Below are 16,447 nucleotides of genomic sequence, written 5' to 3'. Positions count from 1 at the left end.
TGGTTTTAGCCCATCCCAACAGGGCCCCAAAAGAGGAGTGGATTAAATCCCCAAGATCAGCACCATAGTTGGCAGCATCTCCATAATCTATATATTCTTGTGACAATTAGTGAAATCCACAGGACTGTTGGCAAGATATGAAATCACTGCATGGGTTCAGATTCAGGGGTAGGCTCACATTGGTTGTCAGAAGTAGTAACTGAATCACATTGAAACTATGCAGAGAGCTTACACTTGGATTGTAAGCTCCTTGGGTGCAGGGACCTGTGCTGCCCACATAACTCCGTAAGGTGCCATGTACATCTTGAAAGGAAAGCTGCTAAAGCACACTACAAGGCTGAAGAGAGATAAGGAGGTTACCATTTCAGGGTAATCAAAGCATTTGAAGCCACACTGGTTCTGCAGAATACGAAAAAGCAAAATGGTTATTTGGCCCAACTAGTATTCTGACAGCACAATTCTATGCATGCCTATTAAGAGGTAAGTCTGTGGGACTTACTTTTTCGAGGTAAGCATGGATAGAATTGCAAAATAAAATATAATATGTATGCTTCTAAGTTACACAGAACTCTTCTTTAGACTGACATTCGGGAAAAGGAAAAGGTAGTTGTGCCCGGGAATGGTAGCTGGTCTGGACTTATCCTTCCATTGGATTTGGAAGACCTTTTCATTCTTAAAATAAAGTGAGGATGTGGGAAGAGATCCTTAATTGCTTTCAACCATGCTATAAGGTATTTAAGTTACAGAAACAGACCCTGCAACTAAGCAGTGTATGAAAGATGTGTATAAAACCCAGTTGTAAGGAATGCCCACATCTCCAGTGCTATTTCAGAATTCTCAGATTTGTTACATGGTACAGAGCATGAGTATGGCAAAAAGCAATGGACTGTATAATGGCAAAGTTGGAGATAAATTCTAAAAGTACATGAAGAACAGAGTTAATGTTTTCTAGCCTAGTGATGTTTCCTGGCATTCGGAGGGATTGGTATTGAGCCACCTTAGAATATCATCCCATCACTCAACGTGGCAGAGGGTTTTGCTGACATAAATATTCACCCATCTTAAGAACCCCCCTTTTGGATGGCAACATGTGCAGTGCTCCACTGCAGATCAAAATCTTTACAGCCATGTTAGTCCCAAAAGACCTTTTATTAGAACCAGCTAGTATGAAATGTTTTTTTGAAAAGCTCATGTACTAGATGTAACATGTTGGGCTATATAGCCCCTTATTCTTTAAAAAAGTGAAGTTTCTATCTGATCCAGCAGAGGCAAATTGTGCTCTTGGGCAGTATGAGCCATGAGAAACAGAACAAGGGTAAAATGTAAGTAAAATGAACATCATTTTGATGGTATACAAGATATGGTGGTCAGGAAAAAATACAATATAATGGGTTGTATCCAATATTAGTCCTCCTTAGAGTAGACGCATTGAAATAAATGTGAATTAAGTTAAACTAACACTGGATATAACCCAAAATATAAATCTTCAAAGATAACCCAATAAGATAATAACAGCTTGACAAAAAGAAGTCATATGATTGTCAATTATAATAGTTACTTTCAACAAGTTCATTAATATATTATGATCTCAATCCAACTATATTCAATATTTCCCATGTCTGCCCCAATATTGAATTTGTTGAAGATTTCTCTTAATACCCTTAATCATACCATCCAGTCTCTAATTTTTAAAATGTGACTATTAGACAGCTAATGACATCATTCCAACACTTATTTCTCCTTATTTTAATTAATGGCACAGCCTTCCTTTTCTAGTATTGTGCAATCAAGCACTTTGCTGCAATCAACAAATAGAAAATTAGTTCCTGTCTCATTCCAGGATCTATCTGTAAAATATTCAAGAATTACAGTGCAGTTCTATGCATTTTTACACAGAACCAGAAGTAAATCCCAGTGCCCTAGTAGAGCTTACTTCCACTGTGTGCAGAGCATTATAGCCTTTTAGGGTGCAATCCTATGCACATTTAGACAGAAAAAAGTCCTACAACATCTAACATTCTGCAGCCAGCCATGCTGGCTGGGAAATGCTGGGAGTTGTAGGACCTTTTTCTGTATAAACATGCGTAGGATTGTGCCTTTAGGCAGCATTCATATACCCACCTACCTGGGAGTAAGCCCCATTGAACTCAAAGGAACTTACTTCTGAGTAGACACATGTATAGGATTATACTGTAAAGCTCCAGTTGAACTGAGTTGCCAGTTAATCCTTATCTTTCCAGTCATCTGTTTCTAGATTGTCTAAATATATGAACAATGGCACTATAACTGTATTAGATCCCCTGTAGAATTGTTATCCTTCATGGATCACTGCCTTGTTGTGGCGAAGGGGCTTGCGTAACTCAGTGAAGCCATAAGCTATGCCGTGCAGGGCCACCCAAGACGGACAGGTCATGGCAGAGGGTTCTGACAAAATGTGGTCCACTGGAGAAGGAAATGGCAACCCACTCCAGTATTCTTGCCAAGAAAACCCCATGGAACATATCACAAGGCTAAAAGAGATGACGCCGGAAGATGAGCCCCTCAGGTCGGAAGGTGTCCAATATGCTACTGGGGAAGAGCAGAGGGTATTTCCAAGTAGCGCCAGAAAGAGTGAAGCGGCTGGGCCAAACCCGAAAGGACACTCAGCTGTGGATGTGTCTGGCGGTGAAAAGAAAATCCGATGCTGTAAAGAACAATATTGTTTAGGAACCTGGAATGTCAGATCAATGAATCAAGGTAAGCTGGAGGTGGTCAAACATGAGATGGCAAGATTGAACATCGACATCTTGGGAATCAGCGAACTAAAATGGACAGGCATGGGCGAATTTAATTCAGGTGACCATCATATCTACTATTGTGGGCAAGAATCCCTTAGAAGAAATGGAGTAGCACTCATAGTCAACAAAAGGGTGGGAAAAGCAGTACTGGGGTACAATCTTAAAAATGATAGAATGATCTCAGTACGAATCCAAGGCAAACCATTCAACATCACAGTAATTCAAGTCTATGCCCCAACCACTGAGGCCGAAGAAGCTGAGGTTGATCGGTTCTATGAAGACCTACAACATCTTCTAGAACTAACACCAAAAAAAGATGTCCTCTTCATCATAGGGGATTGGAATGCTAAAGTAGGAAGTCAAGAAATCACCGGGATAACAGGCAGGCATGGCCTTGGTGTACAAAATGAAGCAGGACAAAAGCTAATAAGAGTTTTGCCAAGAGAACATGCTGATCATAGCAAACACTCTTTTCCAACAGCACAAGAGGCGACTCTACACATGGACGTCACCAGATGGTCAATATCGAAATCAGATTGATTATGTCCTTTGCAGCCAAAGATGGAGAAGCTCCATACAGTCAGTAAAAACAAGACCTGGAGCTGACTGTGGCTCAGATCATGAGCTGCTTCTTGCAAAATTTCGGCTTAAATTGAAGAATGTCGGGAAAACCACTAAACCGTTCAGGTATGACCTCAGTCATATCCCTTCTGAATATACAGTGGAGGTGAGGAATAGATTTCAGGGATTAGACCTGATAGACAGAGTGCCTGAGGAACTATGGACGGTGGTCCGTAACATTGTTCAGGAGGCAGCAACAAAATCCGTCCCAAAGAAAAAGAAATGCAAGAAAGCCAAGTGGCTGTCTGATGAGGCTTTACAAGTAGCTGAGGAAAGAAGGGAAGTGAAAAGCAAGGGAGAAAGGGGAAGATATACCCAACTGAATGCAGAGTTCCAGAGAATAGCAAGGAGAGACAAGAAGGCCTTCTTAAATGAACAATGCAAAGAAATCGAGGAAAACAACAGAATGGGAAAGACTAGAGATCTCTTCAAGAAAATTGGAGATCTCAAGGGAACGTTTTGTGCAAAGACGGGCATGATAAGGGACAAAGAAGGCAGGGACCTAACAGAAGCAGATGAGATTAAGAAGAGGTGGCAAGAATACACAGAAGAACTATACAGGAAAGATCTGAATGTCCCTGATAGCCATGATAGTGCGGTCACTGAACTTGAGCCGGACATCTTAGAGAGTGAAGTCAAGTGGGCCTTAGGAAGCATTAGTAACAACAAAGCTAGTGGAGATGACAGTATTCCAGCCGAGCTATTTAAAATCCTAAAGGATGATGCTGTTAAAGTGCTGCATTCAATATGCCAACAAATCTGGAACACTCAACAGTGGCCACAAGACTGGAAAAGGTCAGTTTACATTCCAATTCCAAAGAAGGGCAACGCCAAAGAGTGTTCAAACTACCGCACAATTGCGCTCATTTCACATGCCAGCAAGGTGATGCTCAAAATCCTACAAGCTAGGCTTCAGCAGTATGCGAACCGAGAACTACCGGAAGTACAAGCTGGGTTTAGAAGAGGCAGAGGAACTAGAGATCAAATCGCCAACATTCGCTGGATCATGGAGAAAGCAAGAGAATTCCAGAAAAATGTCTATTTCTGCTTCATTGACTACGCTAAAGCCTTTGATTGTGTGGATCACAACAAACTGTGGCAAATTCTGAAAGTGATGGGAGTACCAGACCACCTTACCCGTCTCCTGAGAAACCTGTACGAGGGTCAAGAAGCAACAGTAAGAACCAGACATGGAACAACCGATTGGTTCAAAATTGGGAAAGGAGTACGACAAGGCTGCATATTGTCACCCTGCTTATTTAACTTATATGCAGAGTACATCATGAGAAATGCCGGGTTGGATGAATCACAGGTCGGAATTAAGATTGCCGGGAGAATTATCAACAACCTCCGATATGCGGACGATACCACCCTAATGGCAGAAAGCGAAGAGGATCTCAAGAGCCTCTTGTTGAGGGTGAAAGAGGAGAGTGCAAAAGCTGGTTTGAAACTCAACATTAAAAAAACTAAGATCATGTCATCTGGCCCTATCACTTCCTGGCATATAGAAGGGGAAGAAATGGAAGCAGTGACAGATTTTACTTTCTTGGGCTCCAAGATCACCGCAGACGGTGACTGTAGCCATGAAATTAAAAGACGCTTGCTCCTTGGGAGGAAAGCTATGGCAAACCTAGACAGCATAGTAAGAAGCAGAGACATCACCTTGCCGACAAAGGTCCGTCTAATCAAAGCTATGGTTTTCCCAGTAGTAATGTATGGCTGTGAGAGCTGGACTATAAGGAAGGCTGAGCGCCGAAGAATTGATGCTTTCGAACTGTGGTGCTGGAGAAGACTCTTACGAGTCCCCTGGACTGCAAGGAGGTCAAATCAGTCCATCCTAAAGGAAATCAACCCTGAGTGCTCATTGGAAGGACAGATAATGAAGCTGAAGCTCCAATATTTTGGCCACCTAATGCGAAGAGAAAACTCCCTGGAAAAGACCCTGATGCTGGGAAAGACTGAAGGCAAAAGGAGAAGGGGACGGCAGAGGATGAGATGGCTAGATAGCATCACGGATGCAATGAATATGAACTTGAGCACGCTCTGGGAGAGAGCGCAGGACAGGAAGGCCTGGCGTGCTATGGTCCATGGGGTCACGAAGAGTCGGACACGACTGAACGACTGAACAACAACAACAACAAGAATTGTTACATCACGAATACATTAAGTTGGCACTAGGAGATGTCTGTCTGTCTGTCTGATAGCTAGCTAGTTTAGAGGTGTGCACAGACCACAAGATTTTACTTGGCAAACAGCCCAATTTGGCTCAGCCCAATTGAGAGGCTGTCTGCTTTGACTTGGTACTGAACTCCAGTCAAGATTTGGAAGTCTGAGGGCTCCTTCACACGGAGCTTTTATTCTGCCATTGTGATTGCTCATTCACAGAAGTTTGTGGGTCCGTTCATGACCTCATTAACCTCCAGGGCACATCCAGAGGTATTTCCTGCTTATTTCATCTCAAAAAGATCCAGAACTAATTAACTCTCTTTTTAACTTGGAATGTTATGTGATCAAAACAGCCACTAGATGGCACTGTTTCATTGACTTCTATGGAACCTTGAAAATTAAAAGCTTCCCCTCTCAGCAATCATCTGGTCACTGGGAGCCTGCTATAAACGTGGAAAGGCTCCAGAATGGGAGGCCTGCGGGGGTTTTCTTTAGTGTAAAGGCAGCCTAAGTCTTTGTGCCTCCCATTGGCTATTATGGGGAATCAAAAACTGGCGACATCCTTTTTCTCTTTGTCAGAATTGAATGACATTTGCAGACAGAGTAGCCCCTTAAGATGGAATGATGCCTGCCAAATTTCAGAAAAATAGGTGCAGGGGGTTTTGTGCCATGCAGCCTTATATTTTTATTTATTCATTCATTTTTAAAGGAACTGGCAGTAAGGGTATGGGATCCAATGGTGTCCTACTGCTGGTGGCCAGCACCACTTGTTCCCAGTGTGCATGCAGCCAACCCCACCAGCGCCTTCCAGAGACTTGCATTTCCGGTCATTTGTGGGCTTGCCCCCGGAAGTGCTGCATCGCTGCTGCCAGCGGTAGGGGCTGCACACACACTGGGAACCGGTGGTGCCTGCCGCCAGTGGTGGGACACCATTGGATCCTATCCTATATTTTTATTTCTTGGAAGAATTGGATGAAATTTGAAGGAATGGTTGCCACTTCCAGGTTTCAGATGAATAGGTTTGGGGGGGGGCTGTATAAGAGTAGCTTTTACATTTTGAGGGTACCCAAAACTGGATGCACGTATCCCCCTATGTTTCTTGCAGATCATTGTTCTGGAAGTGGCAAGACAGCTTAGAGGGGGCCCTAAGAAAGAAACCTGCAAAGTTTCAAAAGGATAGGGAAATTATAATGATTGAAAAACTGTGTTTTAAATAATGAAGTGTGGCACTGGAAAGATTTTTCACTGCAGGAAAAAGTCTGAGAGAAGGACTGAGTTAATATTTGAGAAGGTGATAACAAAGGGTTTGAAATCATGAACAAACAGAAGTTGAAGCCACCCCACCCCAACAGAGAACCTCTCACTTCCTACATGCTTGCTACAGAACAAGTTAGCAACCAAGAGCAAAGACATACTTTTATGTAATTCTGTACAATCACAGAATCCCTCCCTCAAAGCACAGTGATTGGAAAGCCCCTGGGAAAACGTGCCCTAGGATTAGAATGTGGACTCATCAGTTACTCAGTTGCACTCCTTCCCAAATCCTCCCCATCGGCATTTAGAGAAACAAAAACAAAAGACACTATTTCTGTGTTTCTGAAGCTACAAAGCCTTGTGCGGATTGTGCTTCAGTACGGGTTGCTTCAGAGGGAAGCTCACGGTCTGAAAGGGCCTAATTTGCCTCAGTCTTCGGCCAAATCCAATGCACATCCCTAATATTTATCTCAAACAAGTCATGCTGGGCAACAGCTTAATTTCTATAAACCAGCATTATTATTTATCCTTTTTTATCCATTCTGTTAACACTTAATTCCTAGAAGCAACAGCTTAATTCCTATAAACCACAAATACTGCCAATCATCATCTGGAATATCTTAGCCAATATGTTTATTCCATTTAATACAATGACTTCTCTGTGTAGTTTATCTCATTCAGTAGTTTATATAATTTGGACAGCATTCCTTTGTTTGAATCCTCAGACTTAAACTTTAGTTCAGTCTCTGAAACTACTTCTCTTCCATTTCTAACGTTCCCATTGCTGTAACTGAAAATACTGGTAACAAAGAAGAGTTCTTTTTCTAAGTAGCTCTTCTTGTGTATAAATCCCTCTTTCTACTGATGCTGATCTCATTATTTATGGGGCGGGGGGGACATTCCAAAGTATAACAAGATTCCTAAGGAAATGTTTGGGGGGCACACATTCCAAACCAATATACACTAATTTAAGAGCTACATTATTTGGAACAATTAATTTCTTTTTTTTACTTTTTTTCCATAGCAGCTTCTTCAGTGGAATGTTAATTCCTTTTTGTGCCTGCAGAAGTATAGCACTATTCTTCATCATGTCTCATTCATTCCATTAACACTTGTAACTAGGTTGCATAATACTGACTTTCCAGATTAGGAAACTCTGAACCACTCTTTTGCTTACTTTGGAACAGAGCTTTCATAAACTTTCTTGGTCTCTTACCACTTCAGCCAGCTTTTTGTAATAGCATCTGCCATTTTTTTCCCAGTGTAAATCCTGGACCTTGTGAATCATGCTAATTTTAATTATGGCATTCCTCCCCATCCATTTCTGGAAGGGTAGCCATCTTAGTCTGTTGCAGCAAAACCAAGACAGTCTTTTGGCACCTTAAAGGCTAACAATTTTTTTATAGCATAGCCAGTCTTCCCTCGACCCTGGTGCCCTCCAGATGTGTTAGACTACAACTCCCATCATCCCCAGCTAGAATGGTCAATGGCCATGCTGGTGAGGGATGGTGGGACACTTTTGGAAGACACCAGGCAAGGAGAAGACTGGCTTGCATTGCTCAGAGCCCACTTCTTATGATGCGTGGAGTGTTATCCTTTATTTGGCAGATATATACATATGGGTACAGAAGAAAAACAATGTAAACAGTGAGGTCACATGGAAACAAAATGCAACAATAGCAAAAACAGCCTGGACAATCACATTTAAGCTTAAATATATGTAAAGTAAGCATACTTTTCTTGTTTCCTATTCATGCTACAGCATTTGTGACAGAGATTCCACTTAAATTACTTGAAAGATGAGCAGCTAGAGCTAACTAAGTATCTGCTAGGTTTGCTGGTTGTGAAAAACCAAGCTTGTAATTCTAAAAACATGGACCTGGTTCACACATAAAACAACTCAGAGTATGGGTTGAATATGGGTTGTTGTTACACACAAACCCTGTACTGTGGTTTATGTATGCGTTGTTAACCACAAACAATCCAAAGTTCACAGCCCAACAACAAACCATGTCTACCTGGCTTATTAATGATTAATAACCCATAGTTAAACCAGAGTGCAGGGTTTGCATATAACGATAACCCACGATTCAATAACAACCCAGGATTCAATGGCAATCCATACTCTGGATTGTTGTTATGTGTGAACCTGGAGTTGTATTCAGTGGTGGCTTTACCTCAGGGGAAAGTGCTTCCTCTCGGGCAAGTTGGGACTTCTGAGTTTTGTCAGTCCTCTGTAACTACTGTAGCCCCCATACTCCACTCTATTCTGGAGGGTCCCTGAAGCCCCAGGAGTAGCTTTGGGGGGAGATTTAAGTGGGTAGCCAGGATCAGTGAAAATCAGGTCCCTCTATGCAAGAATGGAAGCACTTTCTACTAAGGTAAAACCACCATTGGACAACCCTATATTTAACTTTACTTAGGAGAATCAAAGGCAATTTTGTGAAGACCTGTTGTTTCTTTCCCTTCTTTTTTATGTGTGTCTGCAGGTTTGTTAATTGGTTCTGGTTGTGCTCTTTATCCTCTGGGCTGGGACAGTGAAGAGGTCAGGCAGACCTGTGGTAACCTTTCCAATCAGTTTGAACTAGGTAAGTAGCCACCAGTAGAGGTTGACCTTCCAAATACGATCACATTGATTTATAAGAGTTATACAGAATTCTAAGCTTCTGGAAGGTTTTTACAGTGGAGATGCAGCAACTACCCAGTCAAACGCCACAACCGATTGTGCTTACATAAAGCTCTCCCTGAGACCTAGGTTTCTGTATAGTCTTACCTGCCTTCTGGTGGTTGCACTAGTTTCATATAAGGCTCGTATAATGAGAGTGCCTAAAGTCCTGGTGCACTTTAGCCAGATCAGATAGTTGATGGCCATTCAATCCCTTGTGGGGATGCTAACCCCACCAGAAGAAAAGAGGGCCAAGTCCCCCTGACCCAAGCAGATAACGAATGCTCCTTGTGCAAGGCTGAAACTGGTTCCTGGTTCCTTATTACATGAAAAGGTGCAGGAGCAGCCTAAGTAAGGTAATTAAATGTGAACACCCTCAAAATAACCATGCCAAATAATATGTCCAGACCATCTGAAGAGGTGCCCTAAACTAAGGCCTGGTTATTTTGAAGCACGAATCTGATTAAGTCCCTGTTCCTTTGTGCTGCCAGTGGGAGAGATTTACTATGCATGTTTAGACAGAAAAAAGTCCTAGAACTCCCAGCATTCCCAAGCCAACATGTGGCTTTCCAGGCCAGCATGGCTGGCTGGAGAATGCTGAGAATTATAGGACATTTTTCTGTCTAAACATGCATAGGATTTCAGTCCTATGGCCATGATGCTTGAAGGTATTTTGTGGTACTGAGCTTCTGAGATCTCAAGAACTAGGTGCCTCCTACTCCCTTGACTGTAAAAAGTCTGCCTGCAGGCCTTCAAGGTCCCTCTGTGGCTACTGATGAAATTATAGTTGTTGTTGTTGTTGTTGTTGTATTATTATTATTATTATTATTATTATTATTATTATTATTATTATTATTATTATTACATTTCTATATTGCCCCATAGCCGAAGCTCTCTGGGCAGTTTACAAAAGTTAAAACATTAAAATACAATATACAAAGTTTAAAAACTATTTACATAAAAACATACGGACAAACAACATATAATTAAAAACAACTTTGAACTAAAAACAATTTTTTTAAAAAATTCAACAATAAAACACAGCTTAAAACAACACTGCTTAAAACAGTATACAAAAGTCGGCAAAAAGAACAAGAATTCTTAAAAGGGAAGGCCTGCCGGAATAATGGAGTATTTAATGTGTGTTTGAAAACCTTCAACCAGGTCAGCAGGCGCATTTCAACTAGCAGGTCATTCCACACGTGAGGGGCGTGAGGGGCGGCAAGGAGAAGGGTCCTCTTGCATGTGGCTGCCAGGCTGACATTAGGCAGCTGCAGCAGAGAGCCCTCAGGGGCCCTTAGGTGGCAGACTGGGGCATAGGGGAGAAGGCGGTCCCTAAGGTACCTTGGACCTACACCATCTAAGGCTTTAAGGTAAGAACCAGAACTTTATATTTTGCTCGGAAACAAACTGGCAGCCAGTGTAAAGATTTTAAAACCGGTGTAATATGGTCTCCACGGGGTATCCCAGAGACCAACCTGGCTGCCATATTTTGTACAAGTTGAAGTTTCCAAACTAAATATAAAGACAGCCCCAAGTACAGCACATTACAGAAATCACGCCTAGAGGTTACCAGTGTGTGCACCACCGTTAACAGGTCCACATGTTCCAGGAATGGGCATAGCTGGTATATCAGCCGAAGCTGATAACAGGCACTTCTCACCGTTGCCTCCACCTGGGATGCCAGGAGCAGGCTTGGGTCAAGAAGCGCCCCCAAGTTACGAACTTGCTCCTTCAGGGGGAGTGCAACCCCATCCAGAACTGGTTGACATACCTCGATACCTGTATTAGGACCCTTCAAAAGTTGTGTTTTTTAAAAGCCTTGGACAATCACATTTCCCATCACATACTATTAGCAAACAAAGTTTTGTTTCAGCTTGCTGTTTATTCTGTGAATAATAGTTGTCAGGCATGGAGCTGGGTTCCTTGGGTTGTTGGGACTATTGCCCAAGAGGATCTTGTCTAAATCCCTTAACGCTGGCTTTTTCCTTTGGCTTCCCCCTTTTGCCTCAAGTTTGTCTCTCCCATGCAATGTCTCCACAGTCAAATCACATATGAAGCTACCTTAATTTGAGTGAGACTGTTGACCTGTCTGGCACAGTACTGTCTGTTCCAAGGATAAGTAACCTGGTACCCTCCAAATGTTTTGGACTTCAACTCCCATCAGCCCCAGCCAGCATGGCCAGTGGTGATGGATTATGGAGTTATAGTCCAAAACATATGGCAGGCACCAAGTTGGGGAGGTCTACTCTGAGGGACAGTGGCTTTCCAGGGCCAGAGGCCTTTCCAGCACCTACTACCTGAGATCTTTTAACTAGGGATAATGGGTGAGAACTCTCCTTCAAAATTTAGTGACCTGGTATCAGCCACAATATTGCATGGTTCCCTGTTGTCTTCCTCGGAGGATATGAGGTATTGAAGAAAGCTGAGATTAAGTACTGTATCAAGTAGCCTTTAAAATATTGTGAATGTTTTTAGCAGCCCACCCACAATAGTAGCCCCTGTTTTTCAGAAGCCATCATGCTGGCCAATACTTCCTGTTGTGGGCTGCAATACCATCCCAAAGCAACAACATGCCCCCTTCTCTCAACCCCGCAGTGGTCTTAAGACTGTGCACCATATATACCATCCAACTTAACATTGAACATTTAATTAATACTTATTTGACCTCCTTTTATCCCATTGCTCTCACCTCCTGCCCCTGCTTTATAGTTCTTGCCTTAGATATGGTTGGGAAAGGAAAGTCTCACCTGCAATTTAGACATTGCAAGCCTTGTTTCCATGTTCCAAGCCAAGAACCACCCATCCTTCCTATTACTTTCCTGAACATCATGGAGCAGTGGAAAAGGAGGGTATGAGAGAATCACACTCACTGGCCAAGAAGAGTCATGTGCAAACTGCTCAAGGAGGAAATGGAGGGCCGGTCTGCTGCCTGGGTGCACTGTGCTCAAGTACCTTGTGTGTTTTCCTACTCAAGAGGGACAGGTTGTGTCACTCACTCACCCAAGCACAGGATTTTAGAATCATTTGAGCTCTCCCTATGTTCATGGGAAAGGCAATAGCTCGGTGGTAGAGCACTTGCTTTGCATGCTGAAGGTCCCTGGTTCAACCCCCTGCATTTCCAGGTAGGGCTGGAAAAGCTCTTGCCTGAAATCTTGGAGATCCACTGCTGCCAGTAAGTGTTGACACTACTGGGCTAGATGGACCACTGGCCTCATTCAGTATAAGGCAGTTTCTTATGTTCCTACATTGCTCTCCCAAGTGCCAGGAAGCAGCAGAGGAGGCTGAAGTCTGCCCAGGTGAGTAAGCAACCTAGCATGCTAGGTTTGGGGCAGCGGTGGCAGCCTGGATGTTATATATGTGCAGAGAGTAGACATGACCTAAATGATGTCAAATGGGCTGGGGGCTTATGGGGACAATCATGCTAGGGTGGCTTCTTGGGTCTCTAAGAAACTCTAAAAACTCTACTGGGACAGAAGGGCTTCAAATCTTACCTCCTAGTGGAAAAAGATAATATGTATTTCTCTAAAACTGCCATTCCTCTGGTGGGTGAAGCTTAACAAAGCACCACCTGTGAATTTCTGAGCATTCCTAGTGGGAGGACATCAGATTATATGCAAAGGGTACAATTCAGCCAAAAAATAGGCACTCACATCCCATACTTTTAAATGAGAAGCAAGCTAGCTGTATGTTTTCCCCTTCTGAATTGACTGGAATTTAACTGTGATCTTGCCCGTTTAAAATGAAATCTCACTTGTTACTGTTCATGCCCAGCACAGCCAAAGGGATCCCATGCCTTGTGGATGAGGCCTGAACAAACACAGTCCATTGCAAAAATACACTTCTTAAATTGCTGTTCATAATGTTGCCCTAAACATAAATTATAAGAGATGGCATTTATAAAAAAATACTATTTTTTCCATTGAAAAAGATGGTAAAAGGAAACAATTTCTGATCATATTGTCTTTTTATGTGTTTATTTTGATCACCTGTAGGTACCTGTGAAATTGGCTGGGCTTATTACTGTACTGGAGGAGGAGCTGCTGCAGCAATGTTGTTCTGCACTTGGCTGGCCTGTTTCTCTGGCAAGAAACAAAAACAGTATCCTTACTGAAGCCAGAAAGACCCAGGACAACGTGAACCACTTTAGGGGGTAAAAAAAGAAGAAAAAGAAGAACACTAAAAGAAATGAGTATGTAAACCTTTCTTGGAAAGGTACATTAGCTCTTCATTGTAGCCGGGTCAATGCAAACAGGAGTCAATGAAGTTGGAATTGATGTGACGCTGTGAATAGTGGGGTTCTCTTTATCTTAGGGGTATAACGCAAGAAACCTGTGGGGCTTAGGCTCTTACCACATTATTCCTAGCCTATTATGGAATAGTAGAACTAAAAGAAGTATCCCCTATCTGGGAGGGGGAAATAATGATTGATGTGTAGCACCCATCGATTGAAAGGGTGAGAAAATTCCATGCTGGAGGACAAGGATACTTTCACATCAGCAAACTGGACATAAAGCGGGCATTTCTTCACCGTTTGGTTACTCTTCGGATGAGAGTCATAGCTGATTTTCCTGAAGTGATCAGCCACATCAGCTCACAGCTGGAGCGGCTGCCCCTTGTGTGTGTATGTGTGTGGAGAGCACCTATTTCCAGGCCTTAAAAGTATTAGCCTTTAGAGGCTCCCCAACCCGATTTGTTGGCTCCATTTGGAGTTTAATTTAGTGAACTTGGCATGAAAGAGGCAAAGGTTCTCTTTTGTTGCAAGACTCCTGAAGCACATCTGCCTAGCTTTGCACAGACACTTTTCCTTCATACATACACGCTACAAATGCTAGCCTCAAAGATTAATTTTTTTAAAAGCACCAGCCTCCCAACAGTTCAACAGGCCTGTCTGTGTGCCACAGAGTAGTTTGATGGGGAGCTTGCCAGGGAAGGCATTGTTACTCAGGCAAATGGCTAAGGCTGACATAGTCTTTTCACCTTCATCTAAAAAGCACAGACATCCACATCTGTTGTTTTTTCCTCTCTTCACAAATGCACACACCAACACACTTCTTAATTTTACACATAACCTATAGATAGGGTCAAGCTACACCTTACAAACACATTTGTGTAATGAAAGCCCAACAAGTCTGGTTTTTTTTAGTGGGGTTGGGAAGCATGAAAAGCTACTTTTGGATGAGCAACTGGAAATGGAAAAATGGCAGGTGGGAAAAGAGTTCAGCATCGTGTCACCTCACCTCTCCACTCCCAAGTGGCCCCTGATGAAGCAGATTTTCATGCCAAAAAGGGGGTGTGGAGCTACCATTATATACATCTACATATAATCTGTACGTCTGGCCTGCCCTACACTTTCTTCACATGCAATATCACACACACAGTTTTTTCTTCAGTCACAGATGAAAATATCTGTACATCTTTCCCCATGTATACAAGCAATTCCTCCTTTGAATGCCCTCTTTCAGCATAGCATGCACACGTATCTCCACCTTCCTTTTGTATCCGTACCTCTTCAGACATGTTTGATTTTTCTTTCTCTTCCCTCCTCCACCAGTTCAAGCTCCACTCCTCCCACTCACTCCAGAGCAGGGGTGGGGAACTTGTGGCCGAGGGGCCAAATCCAGCTCTCCTCTGGTCCCAGTCTGGCCCTCCAGGGTTCCCCAGATGGCCACACCCCCTTCTGCTGGCCCCACTCTTTCCCCCAACCACCAAACCTTTGGTGGTTTCCTAGGCTTTGTGCAGCCCCCCACCCCCATGCTAAGAGCTTGAAATGCCTCTCCTAAGGCTTACTTACTGGCAGTAAGAGCTTTAAGCTAGAATATGCTGGCATTTTTTGTATTTCTGGCTCTGCCCCTTTGCCTTCACCCCCCCCCCCCAATACAGCCCCGGGAGAGCGTCTCTAAAATTGAACTTGGCCCTTGGGCTGAAAGAGGTTCCTCACCCATGCTCTAGAGAGAAGCAGAGACAAATACGTCTTGCTTCACATTTCCTTCCTTCACAGGGTGGCTTCCAATGTTTCACCCAAAGCAGCAACAGGGGAAATGCAAGGCTCCCTTCCTCCTTGACCACGCTTAGCTCTTCCATGAAGGGGAGATATGTGCATTGCCCATCGCAAGATACACGCTTTTCTTTGCATGGTCAGAGGGCGTGTCTTGTCATCACACAAAACCAAGAAATGGCAACAGAGGACTTGTCATTCCTATTTACTCACTCCGTTTCGTTCATTCGAGACCACTACAACTCCTGCTTATTCTATTACTGCTTCAGGTGACAGCCACTCACACAAAAGTATGTGGAGCAGAATAGTTGCAATGAATACTGTGCAATTCTTTTCTATTTTTGCTAGATTATTTTAATTTCAGTATTATACCACATTTTAAACTAAAAGCCTAATGGACTAATGGGCCATTTTTCCAGTATTTCATATAATCCATGTACCTGTGTTCTCAAGTTTTATTAATGGCTTTTTCAGACCTATATAATTTTATATTAACCTCAATGTTTCCAAATTATTACAAAAATGCAATACTTTACTCAGCATATGTAGCCTTTTAGATAGAGTATTCCTATGAAGGGCAGTAAAAGGACAGTTTTGTCCAATGGCAATTGTGTGTGTGTGGCACAGTAGAATACTACTACTTATGCAAGAGCAGTGACAAACATCTTCCAAGTTTTGTTACTAATACTGTTAGGTAATTATTGTTGTATTGTGCAGTATTGTTTATTTTAATATACATCTTTGTAATTAATATAAAACGTACTATTTTGTTTGTATTTTAGAATCTGTAAATAAATGTCTTACCTATGATACTTCAATTATATTGTTAATCTGTTGTTTTTTCCTTTAATGCCTGTGACTTTATTCTTTCTGTAATGTGAATAAATGTCTGTCTTGGTCTTCAAAGTGAAAGAAGAGTGAAAGGTGAAAGAAGAGGCTGCCAAGCTGGAGGTGGGTAGGAAAGGG

The 16,447-nt window shown here is 42.6% G+C and overlaps 1 protein-coding gene across 1 annotated transcript in view; it reads left to right on the top strand.

Annotated features, from left to right (window-relative positions):
* The window catches only part of LHFPL6 (LHFPL tetraspan subfamily member 6), a 37,647-nt gene extending 21,344 nt beyond the window's left edge, over positions 1 to 16,303 (top strand). The window contains exons 3-4 of the mRNA XM_084826194.1: positions 9,308 to 9,406; positions 13,479 to 16,303. Of these exons, the coding sequence (XP_084682320.1) occupies positions 9,308 to 9,406; positions 13,479 to 13,597 (218 nt within the window). The 3' untranslated portion in view covers positions 13,598 to 16,303. The remainder of the gene's footprint in view (positions 1 to 9,307; positions 9,407 to 13,478) is intronic.
* Positions 16,304 to 16,447: the final 144 nt, after the last annotated feature.

The sequence above is a fragment of the Heloderma suspectum genome, chromosome 1 (genome assembly GCF_057233095.1).
Source record: "Heloderma suspectum isolate Gila_16-S chromosome 1, 16-S_ref, whole genome shotgun sequence".
Taxonomy (NCBI): Eukaryota; Metazoa; Chordata; class Lepidosauria; order Squamata; family Helodermatidae; genus Heloderma; species Heloderma suspectum.
The sequence above is the reverse complement of the archived record's forward strand: the minus strand, read 5'-3'. Positions and strand labels throughout refer to the sequence as shown.